Source organism: Cryptotermes secundus, unplaced genomic scaffold, assembly GCF_002891405.2.
Source record: "Cryptotermes secundus unplaced genomic scaffold, Csec_1.0 scaffold842, whole genome shotgun sequence".
NCBI classification, from domain to species: domain Eukaryota; kingdom Metazoa; phylum Arthropoda; class Insecta; order Blattodea; family Kalotermitidae; genus Cryptotermes; species Cryptotermes secundus.
The window spans coordinates 79,847-96,158 of NW_019736407.1; the positions used below are offsets into that span (position 1 = coordinate 79,847).

Here is a 16,312-nt window from a genome sequence, read left to right on the forward strand (position 1 = left end):
AGCGATAGCGCACTATTGTCTATAGTCCGAAGCTGTGATTGAGGTATCAATAAATCCAATCATCTAATCCAAAACCCGTTTATAAATAACGCAGTCCCCTACACGTGACTTCATAATTTCGACAAATTGGATCAGAGGCAACTTTCTTAAATACCTGAGTATAATGTGAAGGCTCATAAAGCAGGCTGTAACTGAGCTCCACACAAATATACCGCTTAGCCAATCTCATAATAATTTACTGACAGATGAAGTGACAATGATTATAAATCGTGGTGTGGTATATTGGAGCAGTGCTGCTTTATGGTTGAGTTGAAAAATTTGATTGTTAAAATTATGTAAGCTATTGTAGGCGTGCTACCTTTGCCTGTGGTTCTGTATTGTGTGGGTGTGAAACTTGGTTTCTGATTTTAAGGGAGGAACGTAGACTGTGGGTGTTTGAGAACAGGGAGTTTAAGAGAATAACTGGACGGAAGAGAGATGAAGTGACATGTTAAATTAAAGCTATCCATGTAACAGGCTTCGGAGGACCATAGGTGTGTGAGACGTTGAGGGTCCCACATTATCTAGAAAATCGGCTCAAAGATGGCTATAAGTTTGTCAGCCTTACGCGCTGGCCGAACTTTACCCTCAGGAAAATTCCTGGTACTCATTTCTGTTAGAGGCTTTGTAAAATGAAGAGACAGGAAGTTGGGGAAAACTGCATAATGAGGAGCTTCATAATTTGTACTCTTCGCCAAATACAATTATAATGATCAAGTCAAGGAGGATGTGATGAGTAAGGCAAGTAGCACTAATGCGGTAGATGAGGAATGCATGAAGGATATTGGTGGGTAATCCAGAAGGTAAGAGACCACTAGTAAGACCAAGACGTAATTGGGTGGACAGTATTAGAATGGATCTTATAGAGATAGAATTGGATAGTATGGACAGGACTGATCTGACTTAGGATAGGGACAAGTGGATGGCTCTTATGAGCACCTTAATGAACCTACGGGTTCCATAAAATGCTGGAAACTTACTGAGTACTTGCGCAATTGGCGGCTTCTCAAGAAAGGCTCTGCTGCTGTGAGATAGCTAGTATTCTGTTTTTTCAATTCGCTTAGTGCGGTGTGGAGCCCCACTGGGTCCACTCAGCACGGCGGCCACTGATTGGGCTATTGTACCTGCCCCGGGTGATTATGACGCTGGAGAATTTGATGGAATGAATATTATAAGGGGAAACCGAAGTACTCGGAGAAAACTCGCCCCAGCGTCACTTTGTCCACCACAAATCCCACTTGACCAGACCCGGGTTCGAACCCGGGCCACCTCGGTGGGAAGCTAGCGACTAACCGCTTGAGCTATGGCGCGGCCTTGAGCTATCTACTTTGTTAGTTAAGTAGTTATAGAATGATTTTGCTGCACATTTCATAGCTTCATGCATAAGGAGATTGGGTTTGAGCTCCAGGATTCCTTGTGTATGCTTAAGCCAATTAGAAACCATTTAAACCCCGGGATGAAGTGGGAAGCTCAAAAGGAAATAAGTGAGAGACTGTTTCGCCACGGATTCCACATCACAACGGTAATTTTCCGTGGCAATGCGTTAGAGCAGGAAGAGTGGTCTTCATTTCCCTTCCCTTGGCTTTCTTTCACAGAAAAGTGTCCTCTACCACTGAATTAGTTTCAGGATTGTTCAGATTTGAAATCTGACGTGTATTGGCAAATTATTACCCATGTTATCATTAAGAATTTTCAATCCAAATTTGTTGTAGCTTTCCTGTGCTGTGTTAAGAGTCTCTAAGGGCCACGTTTATAGTTGACACTGATCTCTAACCTTATTACTAAAACATTTAAAAAACTTTCCCTTCGTATTTTATCATTCTAAGATTTTAGGATATTGATTGCATTGAAAAATGTTTACGTCAGATACCTCATACCACAGGTTACCCTTAAATATCTTGTCACTGTATTTTTTAAGTGCACAATTACACCCCTTTTCCACGAGGGCACATTTGTTGCTCCTTTTTGCGACACGTTTCTGCTACCCATTGATTTAAATGGATCTGTTCCCACAAAGCCAGACGACTGATGTATGGTTCTCCGAGACGCGGCGCGTTGAGAACTAGCCTTATTGAACATAGGACGATTTTCAGTTGCCGATTTCAGCATCACAGATGAAGCATTTTCTTTGCGCAAGTTCACACTTCTACAAGTAAATGGCGTTGGCTTCACAGAGAAGGAAGGAAACAATTCTCGCCCTAGCAGCTTTCGCCAAGGTATAACCCTGTCACGTTTCAATTGAGCTATGTTACATCTATCAATCCTCCGTGCGCCAGTTATACAGGGTTATTCATAAGTCCGTGAAACATTTTAAAAATTCACAACAAATAGTCTATGGTAATTCTTACGTCGATAAAGAATGCATATGTTGAAGTTTTTTTAAAAGCGTCCACTGTCTGCTAATCTCAGGCATCTTCACAAGTGTATCACCGCTGCTATGGCTCTGCTCAACCGCGATATGCTGACACGGGTGTGGGGTGAAATGGATTATCTCATAGATGTCTGCCTATCAGCAAAAGTGGACACATTCAGCATCTGTGAACTATATAAAAGAACTTGGTGAGTTTATCTCTATTTCAGTGTAATAAAATTCGATATCCGTTGCGTAGTTTATTTATTGTAAATTTTCGGAATATTCCACGGACTTATGAATAATCCTATAGAAGTGCGTTTAACTGGAGCAAAACAATAAGCGGAAGACTTATTGCACATGGAAGCTTGTAATTTCTGCGCGTTTCTGCATTTTATTGCCATCTGTAGGAGAACAAGTCATTTACAGCCGGTCACATGGCACGATCGGCAGTGGCACGCAATAAAATTAAGCCTATCGGGTGACGGGATTGGCGATAAATGGGTTAAGCCTAATTATGTGCTTAGGTCTCATACGTAAATCATTTTTATTTTACAGCATTTTCTTACATTTACTATGAAAATAAGTTGTGTACATATAATACAAATTAAAAGAACATGAAGTGAATGAAATTAAATGAAGAAATGGACATCATAAAGTAGGCCAAACTTCTTAAGGAAACACAGGTCCAAGGAGTAACAATATTATTATTTAAATTTTTAATGAGGCTTGAATATATTTCACTGCACTGGAAGGGGAAAGGATAATTTCAATGGTACTACTTTCCATTACATAAGGTATACAAAAGTTTAAATATATACAATGAACTTATAATACTTTGCAACACCATTTCCTCTTGAGTAAATGGAGCAGCAGTATTAGATGTTCATTTATTCAATCAGTTTGTAAGTTTGTTGCATTTTTTACTCTTTGCTCAAGCCCAATCCAGAACCCCCCATCTACTGTCATATTGAAGCCTCTTTTGGTTATTTTAATTGGAATTGGTGTCTTTGGGACAACTTTTAGGTTGAAGCGGGACAACAGCTGTACCAATGCTATCTTGGCTTCCATAAGTGCAAATCGGCTCCCTGGAACATAATGAGAAGAAACCATTAATTGGCCTATATATCGACTTTTGGAATACAGTGCTAGGTGTTAACCACGAAGAAACGGGACGACTGAAGGCAGTAAAAATGAAAATCTGGCGGAAATAGTTGACAGTAGCAATTCTGCTTTCCTTGATGTTTTCAATCAATGCAGGTAGCTCTTGATTTCAAATGGCACACATCACAAGAGCTCAGGGATGGAACTTTATTTCTCTCATGAAATTTCATGCTCTAAGAGTGAAGAGACATACCCTCACTGATGAAATTTCATGTTCTTCGTATTAAGAGTGAAACTTCATGTAACCCCTTTCCATGGCTGCATAATTATTACCTCAAAATCTGTATTAGGTATTATAACATTATAATATACACTTTCCCATGTTAATTGTGTCCACAGAATATTTTGCAGATGAGAGCTCAGAAGACATTTTTAGACCAATTTGACCTCTGTCTCACAATATATGAGATATACTCGTATGTCACATAAACCCTGTGGGCACATATACTATCAGTTCTGAAACATTCGGTTAGGCAAAGAACAGAGATAAAAGGAAATGTTGTGCAGAGGAAAATAAAAATGTTACAGTGGTATTTATATAAAGTTTAAAAATCAGAGTCTTATCGAAGGTTCACAAAGTAAGTTTCCCTAGGGCCTTTTACAGAAACAAAACACAATTTCAATTTCATGGAAATATTTATTGCAACAGATACAGCAAGTGTTCAGCTATTTTTCAACATTATCGCCAACGGAATGGAGTCATTAGTCATACCGTGGGACCAACTTTTGAATACCTGTGTCATAGGAGTCTGTCGCCTGAGATTGGAACCACTGTGTGACAAATAACTCCGCCTCTCTGTCATTCTCAAAATGCTGACGCTCACCGGACAGGAAATTTTTGAGGTGTAGGAAAATATGGAAATCACTGGGAGTGAGGTCCGGGCTGTAGGGTGGATGATTAAACACCTCCCAGCTGAACTCCTGCAGGAGACTTGCTGTCCGTCGAGCCGTTTGCGGCCTAGCGTTATCGTGCAGGAAGACAATACCGGCATTAAGCATGCCGCGCCGCCTGTTCTGCATGGCCCGTCGCAATTTCTGCAGTGTTTCACAGTAACGCTCAGCATTCACCGTCTCACCTCTGGTCAGGAAGTCGACGTGGAGAACGGCCCGTCTGTCCCAGAATACCGTGCACATCACTTTCCGCGCCGACAACGTCTGCTTGAATTGCGTCTTACAGGGAGATCCACTGTGACGCCAATGCATTGACTGCTGCTTGGTTTCTGGGGTAATGTGTGCAATCCACGTTTCATCACCTGTGATGATCCGGTCCAGAAACTCGTCGCCGTCATCATGGTACCGCTGCAGAAATGTCAATGGTAACTCCGTGCGCTTTGTTTTGTTCTGGTGTCAGTTGCTTCGGCACCCACCTGTGCGCACAATTTCCTGAACAACAGGTGCTCCGTGACAATTTCGTGCAACAAGGAGCGGGAAATCTGCGGGACATGACTGCTGAGTTCCGTAATTGTGACGCGACGATTCTCCACAATGCGTTCCCGGACAAGCACCACCAGGTTGTCTGTAATCATGGAGGGCCGCCCACTTCGCTTCTCATCATGCACGCTTTGTCGACCTGCTGAAAACTGTCTGCACCAGCGACGCACCATCTGCTTGCTCATGACGTTAGGCCCATAGACCCAGCACAGCTGACGATGAATTTTGATCGGCGCTATGCTCTATGCATTCAAAAACTTTATCACTGACCGCATTTCACATTCGGCGGGAGCTGGAATAGGAGCCTCTATCTTCAACAGCTGCAACGATGCTACTGTGGGAACGCGGGAAATTCCGTTTGTGCATGCGCAATGCTACGTCATTGCTCTATCACGCACGCGCAATATAAGGATTGCTAGCTGTGGGACGAGTGGGAAACTTACTTTGTGGACGTGCAACGTATCAAAGAGGTAGACCTAAAGCAAGGAGGTTATGAGGTATTCATGCAGGAGTGAAAGAGAGAAGTATCAGAACAGTGAACATGCATTAAAGTAAATGTCTAAAGAAAAACAAAAAGGAAAGATTAGTATTTAAGGCTTTGAGTGCAGTAGAGATTTGGATTGTTGCCTTGTGAGTCGTGGTACCACCTAATTCTGTGGACAGAGTGCAGTGACTTTTAATATTAAGCTGCTGGTGCTTATGGTTACCGGTGTGCTTTAAAGGCTTAAAGTAACACTCATCCATTTGCTTTCATGTCCTTTTCCATTCAACAGTCATGGATACATATAAATATAATTCAACTGGTTGGGTGTTATTAAAAAGGGCCCGAATGCTGACCTTGATTTACACAAACCACTATTAGACTGAGCTTCTGGCTTTTATTCAACAGGTTTCCGGATCTAATCTCGGTCGGGGCACTGACTATTCGTGGTTTTTCTTGGTCCCTTCAAGCAAAATCCCGTGTAGTATAGTTGTTGCTGTGTTTAATGAAGCACCACGTCATAAAAATGTATGGGGGAGCTGAGATGTGACTCCAAACAGATTTAAAATCTGCACTAGATGTAGGTAAGTAACAAGTTCCACGCTCCGGGCATTTGGTTCCTGGGAAACAGATCCCGGCACCCACAGAATCAGCGGCTGGTTGGGAGACACAGCCAGTCTCGTTGTTGTGGACACAAGCATTCTTTGTTGCTGTAGGGAACCGAAACCCAATTTTTGCCGTAGTCCAATCATTGAATCCTTGTTGCATCTACTGAGCTGTACGTGAAAATAAAACTTGAAGCGAAACTTATTAAGATAAGATCAAATGCAAATTTACACCGCGTGATACTTTGGCAATCTGACTGAACTGTGTTTGTATGGTAAGTTCTCATTAATATGACGAATGCAACGTTTCATAACCTTTCCCCAATTATTTATTTCTGACCTCATGCCTAGCACAAACAAATTCATTTGCAGCATTAAAAATGGAGATCGCTTAAATGTAAATTTTGTGACATCTTCTGTTCATATTCGTGAACTAGTAAAATACATGTAAGATTTGAGGTTTTCACGGCGGTGAAAGACTGCTTTCTTCATAGTACAATATATGCCAAAGCATTTAAAGTGGGCAGCACGATGTGGCAACGTCAGGGTGGTAACTTGTATTTGGTGCAGTGGCCGCGTGTGTTTCCTTCCATGTACTTTCCGTCTAATTGCGTGAAGCTATTGGGGTTCTATAGTCTAAACGTAAGCAATTCCAGCAAATAAGGAAACAGAGCTCCCACAGTAGCACGTCAGTGAACTGCCAGAAGAACTGTGTCTCAAATTTTGAGGTTATGTCATCATTAGCCATTTTCAGCGTACAATGTGAACCAATACCAACATATCGGAAATACCATACGTACACAGAACTCTTCCTCCGTAAGGTTGCCCTCTCAAGGTATGTCTTGAAATCGTATTTTAAATAGACAGTAAACATTACTTACCAATACAGTTCCTAGGGCCGGATCCAAATGGCAGATATGTGCAGGCTTTGATGTTTCCTTTATTCTCATCACTAAACCTTTCAGGGTCAAATTTCTCAGGATCGGGGAAGTATTCTGGGTCACGGTGAAGGGCATAAATGGGTATGTAGACACCGTCTCCGGGCTTCAGGGTGCAATGTGGTTCAGCCGGCAGTGTATATTGTTTGACGCACTTCCTGTCTGCCATCACTGCAGGAGGATACAGACGGAGAGTTTCTGTAACATAAACCACAAGTGATAAAGCTATAATTTACTTACTTTCGATATCGTTCTTTCTGAAATACGTGCCAAGTGCCCCGACATTTAACAGAGCACCGGGCATAGCCGTGGCTTTGCCAACGCAAAATAAGGATGGAGAGATACAGGTTACAGCTGGAGATACATGTCAGAGAAAGGATGCCAAGATACTGTAAAATTACAAGCGCAGTGTTAACCTCAATGGAAAGGGACGTCATGAAACCTCAAAGACGATGATTTGACCAATGATAGGCTTCGATACATTTTGCTCGTGGAGACAAAAATGGCGAAGAAGGCTCCCCACTCCGCAAAACCATTCAGAAAGAGATCTAATGTTGCAGTGATTATAGTCGTGACGTTAATACTTGGGCTAGAAGGGCTTTACTGTGTGCCCGGAAATTGTTATGTCTATTTTGTTCTCTTAACAACAGTGACTGTCAGAAAGACAGGTAGAGAGAAAGAGAGGGCAGTCTGAAGCGAAGAAGAAGGAAGTAGAGTTAAGCTGATCTGTCAACGGGGCAAAGAGACTGATACATTTTAGCATCTCACAGCGGTGATTGTGAAATTTACTATCTTTTGGTATGTGAGGCACTGTAGACTAGTACAAATTTGTCGACAGTTCAGATGATCATAATGGGTCCATAATCAGGGTGGAAGATAAACAACCTGGACCCACTCTTGAAAAACTGCACGTCATCATACACTAGAAGATAATATTCTTCGGGGAAGACATTCCTGGTAAAAGTAGTGGAGGAAATGGAATCCCCTTCATACGTTCAAGTATTTTCCCGTGTTTCTGATTTTATTGGTCGCGTTAGTACAGGGCCTGACATTTCGTAAAAGAGTAATGGTATGATACATGACATTTGCAACCACAAACCCTGGTCGTGATCAGGTAAAGTAACTGAGCTTCTACGAAATACCTGAGACCACCATGTCCAGGTACTTCATGCCGTGGACTGCTTCATATGTAAGCTTCCCTCCATCCACTTTCAGCGTTTGATCAATCTCATCTTGAAGCCGAGACTGAATATCTGGATGCATGGCCAGCAGGTGTGAGGCAAAGCACAGGAGTGTGGAGGCTGTGTCAAAGCCGGCCAGGAAGAACAGAAACGCTTGGGCTGTTATGTCATCGTCGTCCCATTCTGTTGAAAGGACACAGGACAACGAACAATTTTACAACTTCTCTCAAATTTCCACTCTCACACTTAAAGCTTATCCAGCAAATGGAATTTCCATTACGAAAAGCACTCAACAAAAAACAAAACCGTTCATCACTGAAGATACAGTAATAATATTTTATAATTTTAACAGTTCATTTAGTTTACCTAGTTTTAACTATTGGAACATTTCCCAAAATATAAAGTTTATAAAATCCTAACCAACATTGTACAACTACAATTAACCAAAAGTCAGCTCCTCTGCCTCTAAAAACATAGTTTAGAAAACATGCCTCGTAAAATTATAATTAACCAAATATCAATTCTGCTACCCTGTGCAACTACATATATAATTAATCAAACATCAGTCTGCAGAATCAGACATAATTAATCAAATATCAATCCGTCTGCCCCTCTGCTCCTTTTCCAACCCTCGCGTGATTCTCGTAAATTCGACTTCATTCTTCACAGAAAATATTATGTATCAGTCATAATCACCAATCTCGCTGCTTTTCAACATATTCTCCCTTTACACTAACATAAGAGCGTGAGTTAGTAAATAGATCACAAATGGATATATAAGGTAAAACCTGTGATTTCGAAACTGAAAAAGTATATTTATTTTTCGACATATCCTGCACTGACGATACATTTATCCCATCGCTTTACCAGTGCGTAAAAACCCGCAGCATAGAAGTCCTTTGACTGTTGTCTCGGGCACTTCCGCACCTTTGTTTCAAGCTCTTTGTCATTAGCGAAACCTTTTACACTAAGGTGGTGTTTCAGCGGAGAAAACAAATGGAAGACACTAGGGGCCAAGTCCGGGCTGTAAGTTGGGATGTTCTAAAGGTACCCATTCCAGTTCTGAATTTAATTTTTCTCAAACCGTCAGTGCTCTGGGCACCCACCGTGTGCACAATTTTCCGAAACTTTAACGAATGTTCATTGTGCTGTATGCAAAACCATGGGAACATTCTAGTGCAGTTGCTACAATGTTTGTCGCTATCCTCCTGTCCTCTCGAATCAATTCTTCCACCCGCGGCACAGTTGCATCTGACAAAATCTCAACAAGTCGACCTAGGAGGGCATCATTTATGAATTTCGAACTTCCTTAAAGGAATTTCTCAACCCAGCTGTGAACAAGTTTATGCGTCAGACACTTCCAACCTCAATCATGAAACATTTACTTATGAATATTGCTCACATTGTCCTCTTGCCTACAAAATACACAACAGAACGCTGCTGTTTGGTAGTACACCCCTAAAGTGCGGTCGCCATTTTGACTACTGAAACAAGCCTCTGAGCATGTACATGCGCGTCTGTTACCTAGCCTGTTATGATGCTTGACTAAGCTGCTACCTAGTGACATATACGTAGAAAATCTCTTACGTCTGTTACGGCTGTTTTACTTTAATTTGTGACTCTCCCTCGTCCTGGAAATTTAATGATGCTTACAGCACAGGAGGGTTTACTTGCGTAGCAAGTTCAGGACACCGTGTCTAACCTCATCAGCATTTTGAAATTCTGTCCTCTTGGGTGAATTCATCCAAATACAAATCACTAAGGACAAAGTCAGGGCTGTAAGGAGGGTACTTTTTGACTTCCGAGCCCACTGTTGTCAGTGTCGTCTTCGTCAAATTTTCAGAATGTGACAAGGATTATAAAACAGTAGGATGTGTTTTTGACAGTTTCCCATGACTTTTCTTCTGAACGACCTGGTGTATATCATTGGGAAGCAAGTTACTATAATACTACTTTGCACTCGCTGTTACACTAGATGCAACACGAGTGACTGAACCTTAATCCCAAAACACCTGACGAGACCATGCCAGAAGGGAGTTGTGTCTTGAACTTCTGGGTGGTGGAAGTTCAATGTTATGTCAACTCATGTTGGACTGCATTGACTACAGGGTGAAGTGAGGGGTGCTTCCACGCTCTGTCTCAGGTCACTGTTCGCTCTCCTCCCACACAAGCCGGTGCAGATGTCAGGCACACACAGCAACGTGCTGGCTCTTCTGGCCGAAATATTACATCTTCAGGACCCACTGGGTATATAGTTTCATTAGCACCAGTGTCCATGCATGTTTGTTTGAACACGCCCAAAACTGTTGGATGAAGTATCACGCATTGCTATTCGTCTGTTAGTCAGAATCAGCTTTTCGGCGCTGTCAATGTTCACATACGATGCAGCTGCTGGCTCTACACGGCATGCTGCACTCGTATGTTAGAGATTATTTACGGCCTCCAGAATAACCTCTGCGCCAGTCATAATCACTTGCATGCGACGGGCTCTCTTCTCCATATCGTGCACTTAACCTACGAGGTATTTCAACGGGTTTCACTTTCACTTACACTGGGATTTTAATGATACAGCGCTGTTCTACACTAGGAGTGACAAGGTCTGACGCCATCTTGTAGTAGAACAGGGCGCATGCCCACTTGTGAGGCAGTGAATGCAATGTTACCACCAACATTCCGTAAAAGAGTTTCATTTAACTGGTGCCCACGTCTTCTGGGGTGATACAATCCAGGTTAACTTTGAACTGCTCTCGTACAATTTTATGTGAATTTCGAAGGTTTTGGGAACCCCACTACCCAATTTCCGAAATAGTAAAATGATCAAATCTTGCTGGGTTTTCACTCTGGGAGCAATAAATATAATGTTTCAAAACCTACCCGATTTCTCTTAAACGTACATCTTAGGAAAATGTTGTACACAAGCCTACGAGGAATGTTCCAGAAAAATAAATAATTTACTATTTCAATATACGGGTGTAGAGTGTCCGGAAATGTAAAGCGATACGCACTTTCAAACGGTTCTTATATTATGAAAAATTCTGGATTTATATCGTTTAGAGAAGTTAAGTTTGCATGAAACACGGGACGGATACAATTCTTGAAGAAGTTATTGGCTCTTTTTTCTCATGACGCCCTAGCACTGAGCAGGCTGCTCTAATGGTAATGTTCTAGGCCTGTGTTGAGGAGGTGCTGAGTTCGAATCTCGACGAGGACAGCGGCTATACTGACTGATTCTTACATGGATTTCCTCAGTTCATCCACGCGGATAAAGGAATTACGTCACGACCGCATCTTTCCAAATTCTTTTGAAGTTAAAATTCAACCTACCATTTATACTGTAGTGTATTTGCTCCATGCGAGAACGGTTGATCCAGAGAAACAGCCATGACTAAGTAATGCAAGAACGCAACTATAGAACAACTTTGTTATGTAACCCGTTTCTAGGCAACAGCTGGGTAAACACACTTCCGCGTAGACACTGACTTCGTACAACTGTATGTAGCGGGTACGTGATGTGTTTTCTTTAGGCAGCAACCAGCTCGCCAATGGACGGGCTGGGTAGCAATCACGCGACATGTATTTCTGCGATGCATGTCCGTGTTGCTTCTGAATAAGTGAGCAGAATTCTGAAGCGGAATGAGTAAACTGGAGAAGTGAGTATAAGCGGGATTCAGATGAGTCCCGAATTTCCAAAGTGACTGAAAAAGAAATGGCAAAAGACTTCATAGTGAATTTATGTGCTTGTTTCTGTGTACAGAGAATTAGACTAAAGAGTTGAAGTCAGCTTTCGGGAAGTTCATAGTAGAAGAAGAATAACATAGTGTGCGATTAGAAGGTTTATTCACAATGAGGGTGCTTTAATTCCGTTACCAGGAGACGACTAATGAAGACTTAGAAATCTAGTGCGTGTGTAACGGTGAACTGTAAATTGCGTAAATCAGCAATGGCGCTGTAATAATTGTAATTAAGAGAGATTGTAACCGGAGTGTCAATAAATCCAATCCGATGTAGAACCCGTTATTTTCGTCATGCGTACCTGTCTTTGCGTGGCAGTACTATATTGTCTAGATACTGACAGCGTCATAAAGCAATCACTAAAAGAACTCAACTGTGTATTCGAAGAATTATAAGGAGAGTACAACAAATTTATGTACCTGATATTCCAAAGACCTTCCGGTGCGAATTAGAAGTTTCTTCATATGGCCTGACCCACAAGAATTGTGTTCTTAAGGTCAAAACCCAACATACCTGCGAGTCATAGTGCCTTGAGGCGTTAAATGGAAGCAACTATCACAAACAATAAAAATCGTCCCCGAATTTCCAGTGCAGTTTTTTCTTCACAGACACCCTTGTGTTACAGGTAACGTACAGAGTGCCCGTAAATGACTGATACACTTTTAATTTGTCATACCAAGGTAATTATTACAACTATACAGATGTAACTAGTGTCATTTGCATGACGAAATCTGCAGTTATACGCATCCAAAATATGCTCGTATGAACCAAAAAAATGTCCAGTCTCCCCTCCAGTCATCCCGTACATTTTCTAACATGTTCCCCTCAGTTGTTTCGGCAGCTGCGGTAATTCTCAACTTCGGTGCATCAATATCCAGCGGTGCAGGTGGCACAAACACTAGTTCCTTTACATAGCCTCACGGAAAGGTGTTACATAGAGTGAGATCGGGAGAGCGGGGAGGCCACTTTATCTGCAGCTCCAGCTCTCAGAACCCAAGAGTCCGGCAGCGTGGCACTGTAGGGTTTCATGCGCACCAGTCTGCGCAAAGCTTGCTACACAGTCGTTTTCGTTATCTGTAACTCACGGCTTCCCTTCCGAAAAAAGATTTCGTTGAACTTCAACTGAAAGTGGCCTCCACCTACTTTACGGCCTGATCACTCACACGAGGACGGTCACTGCTTATGTTCTTACAAATGCATCCCTGGTTCTCAAAGTTGTCACACCAGCTCTGTATCGATGCTCGTGGAGGTGGATTTGTGCGAAGGCCCGCTGAACACTGGTGCATGAATTTGATTTCGCATACTCAATCACGCAAGAGCTCTTCTCTATAGGATACTTCATTTCCGAGAATCGAGGAACCTGGCTGTAGAGGTAGGTCGTTTGCAGTTATATAGCCAATTTTGATATCTCCGAGAATTTGTCTTTCCGATGATACCAGTTATATATGGGTTTCCTTTGTTGTTGCCTCGTATTTTATCCACAGAATTTTATCAATAATTTAGGGATACTCTGTATTATATGCTGCATATTGTCACGTGTATGGTGACAACTGACGACGTGTGGATTGGACGATTGGATTTTGGCACTTTTACACTTAATTCGTAACTACAAATAATACGGCGCTTTTGCTGATCTACACACTTTACAATTCCCCGTTACACACACACACACACACACATACACTAGTGTTCTCAGTCTTCAATAGTCTTAACCTGTCAACGGATTTCAACACACTCTCAACCAGTCTCACTGTAACTGCAGACATATATGACCTCCGTTCACAGCCGCACTCTTGCAAATCAACTGAACCCTTTGCCATCTCTTCTCAGTCATCTTCGATTACCGTCTCAAAAGACTCCCTCAGTTCTACCTCAGCCGGCCTTGGATCCTCTTTGTACAGAATCGGTTAGGCCCCAACAGAGAACACCGTTTCTATCATTATCCCAAAAATACCTCGATTGTTGCTGGCTTATTCGCTCCCNTTATCATCCCCCTGAAGTGTTCCTTTCTTGGTCTGCATGAGCAGATGGATCATGTCCGGCCTCACAATGCCTTGCTCTTCCCGAGTTGACATTGTATTATGTACCAAGGAACGGAAGAAATTCCCCGAAGATTTAGATATGAATTTAATGTTCAGAAGCTGATATCATGAAACAGAGAATAGATATTGCTTCTGTCATAACTACTTAACTAAAAAGCTGATGCGTGGCTGACTGAACGAGAAGAAGGAGGAATATGAGAGAAGAAAAATGAGAGTATGGAAAAGAAGTAAAATAATTTCATAAAATACGTGAAACACTGAGCCAATATTCTACGACTTTAAAAATCGAAATGGATTCTGAATGTCTGATAATAGAGATATTCCTAGACTTCTAGACGTTTCTCCGAATTAATATTTTGCTACAAAGTAGATAACTTTCAGTCAGTATGACATTCTTTTGAACCAAACATGTAAGGAGAATAAAGACTGAAGTGTTGTAAACCTGTATGTTATACTGGACTGAAAGTTATCTACTTTGTAATTGATAGTGTGACGGACCAGAATGAGACAAATCAAATTAATATTTTGCTCTTTGTACATNACATGTAAATGAATTATGTTCTTACCTTCATGAGCTTTGGGCTGAACATGTAGCCAAAAAATATTAAGGCTCTGATACCGCTGAAGTTCGTAACATATTTTCCCATCTCATAGAATTCATTTCCAGGATTGTTTAGTGAATCACAACTAATTCCAAATGCTGACGTAGCAATTACATCATTTGTATATCTTGTAAACAAATCTTTCATCTCCACGGCGAGAATATTACCTTCTGAAACACACAAAGAATACAATAAAGAAGGTGACTGAACCTATGTTTGTTTTCAAGTACCACATCAACAGTGTGTAAATAAAAATTATTTTGGTATTTTTAAATAGATTAGAATTCAATCTCTTGTACGTTAGCTGCACAGATTTCGCGAAACAAACGAATAATGTGAAATCCATATCTTTAATTCTGAACATTTCATCTCCTTAGCACTTTACTCGTACATGTAGCTCGATAACATTTTGTATTTTGGGGGGAGGGTTTGTTAGGCAACCACACTGTAAGTTGTCATGAGAATGATATTTGGTTCATATTGTTTCATCACAGAAATACCGAATACAAATAAGATTAAAGTCTGAAAGATTGTTTCATATACTTGGTTGTTCAACATTCAGGCTGAACATCTAGAATCGGAAAAAGCAGAACAGTTTCACAAGTATTCACTGAATATTTTCACTCTCTCGCGTTGGCACCCATGCCTCTTCCCTCAGAGCCGTGTGTCACGTATCAACCGACTTTCAATAGCAGTAACAATCTCAGAAATATCAAAGATAACACAAGCCAATTTTTAGTCTAAAATATTTATATTGTCACCATTTATAGTGTGTGACCATAGACGGGAATTGGATGGATATCTTGATTTACTGAACACTTACAGACCGTAGCTACAAATTACTATTGCGCTAACGATATTTCGCTCTTTCTACAATTCACTAAGTCCTCTCAGTGTGCTGTATCTTGACCGGTTGTCGCCTGATAACGGCTTCCAACACCGCAGCTTCCTCAAATTCCGTGTTCACGTCCTCACTAACTGGCGAATGTCTGGGACACATAGAAAACACAAAATTTCTATAATTGCATTACTCAGCTATCGCACGGACAGCGTAGAATACCACACTTCTCATTCTACTGGTTCCTGTTAGGAATCTGTTAATTAGCATCAGGGTCTATATGCTACAGTATTTCAAAAAAGCTATTTAACCAAGAATGAAACATCGGAGATCTTCAGGCTGTGTTTCCTTTTGAATTTTTTTCTGCAACCATGCAAACCCTTCCATCAAGAATTAATGTTTTCTGTTCCTCTTTGGCTTTGTTCATATTTAATGGCTTTTAACTGATCGGGTGGGCCATTTTAAAACTGATATTGCGTGGTCATACGGCGCTTACTGTTTGCAATTTTAAGTTTGCATATGAAGGTTATCAGACCCTGATCAATGTTCACTCGCCTTTTTTTTTCATGAAATTAATTTGTTAATTCACGTTACGTAGCAAGTTCTGTGAACTTTTACGGATAAGGGCAAATGAATTTTTATTTTTCTTCCATTCCGTGTTCATAATTTGGAAAAATCAATTCAAGAACCTTGAGAGAAAGCAGTTTAATTTTGATGATATTAAATGAAGTGGACTGCATGAGGAACATACAGTAGCGAGAAGGTACAGGGTTCCTTTTGTGTAACTTGAGTTCACGGCTTTGCGCTTCAAGTCGAGCCGTGGTCTGCTTACCGCCAGGCGCATACGAAATTTGCTGATGAATCAGCCGATAACGTTTGAAATGAATGGAAGTAATTAACTTGTAGACC

At 41.3% G+C, this 16,312-nt stretch overlaps 1 protein-coding gene across 1 annotated transcript in view; it reads right to left on the bottom strand.

The window, feature by feature from the left end:
* Positions 1-2,917: 2,917 nt before the first annotated feature.
* Positions 2,918-16,312, bottom strand: part of LOC111869915 (cytochrome P450 9e2) — an 85,168-nt gene continuing 71,773 nt past the window's right edge. Inside the window, exons 7-8 of the mRNA XM_023861794.1 lie at positions 6,952-7,206; positions 2,918-3,477 (exon numbers count right to left, since the gene is read on the bottom strand). Coding sequence (XP_023717562.1) covers positions 3,284-3,477; positions 6,952-7,206 — 449 coding nt within the window. The 3' untranslated portion in view covers positions 2,918-3,283. The remainder of the gene's footprint in view (positions 3,478-6,951; positions 7,207-16,312) is intronic.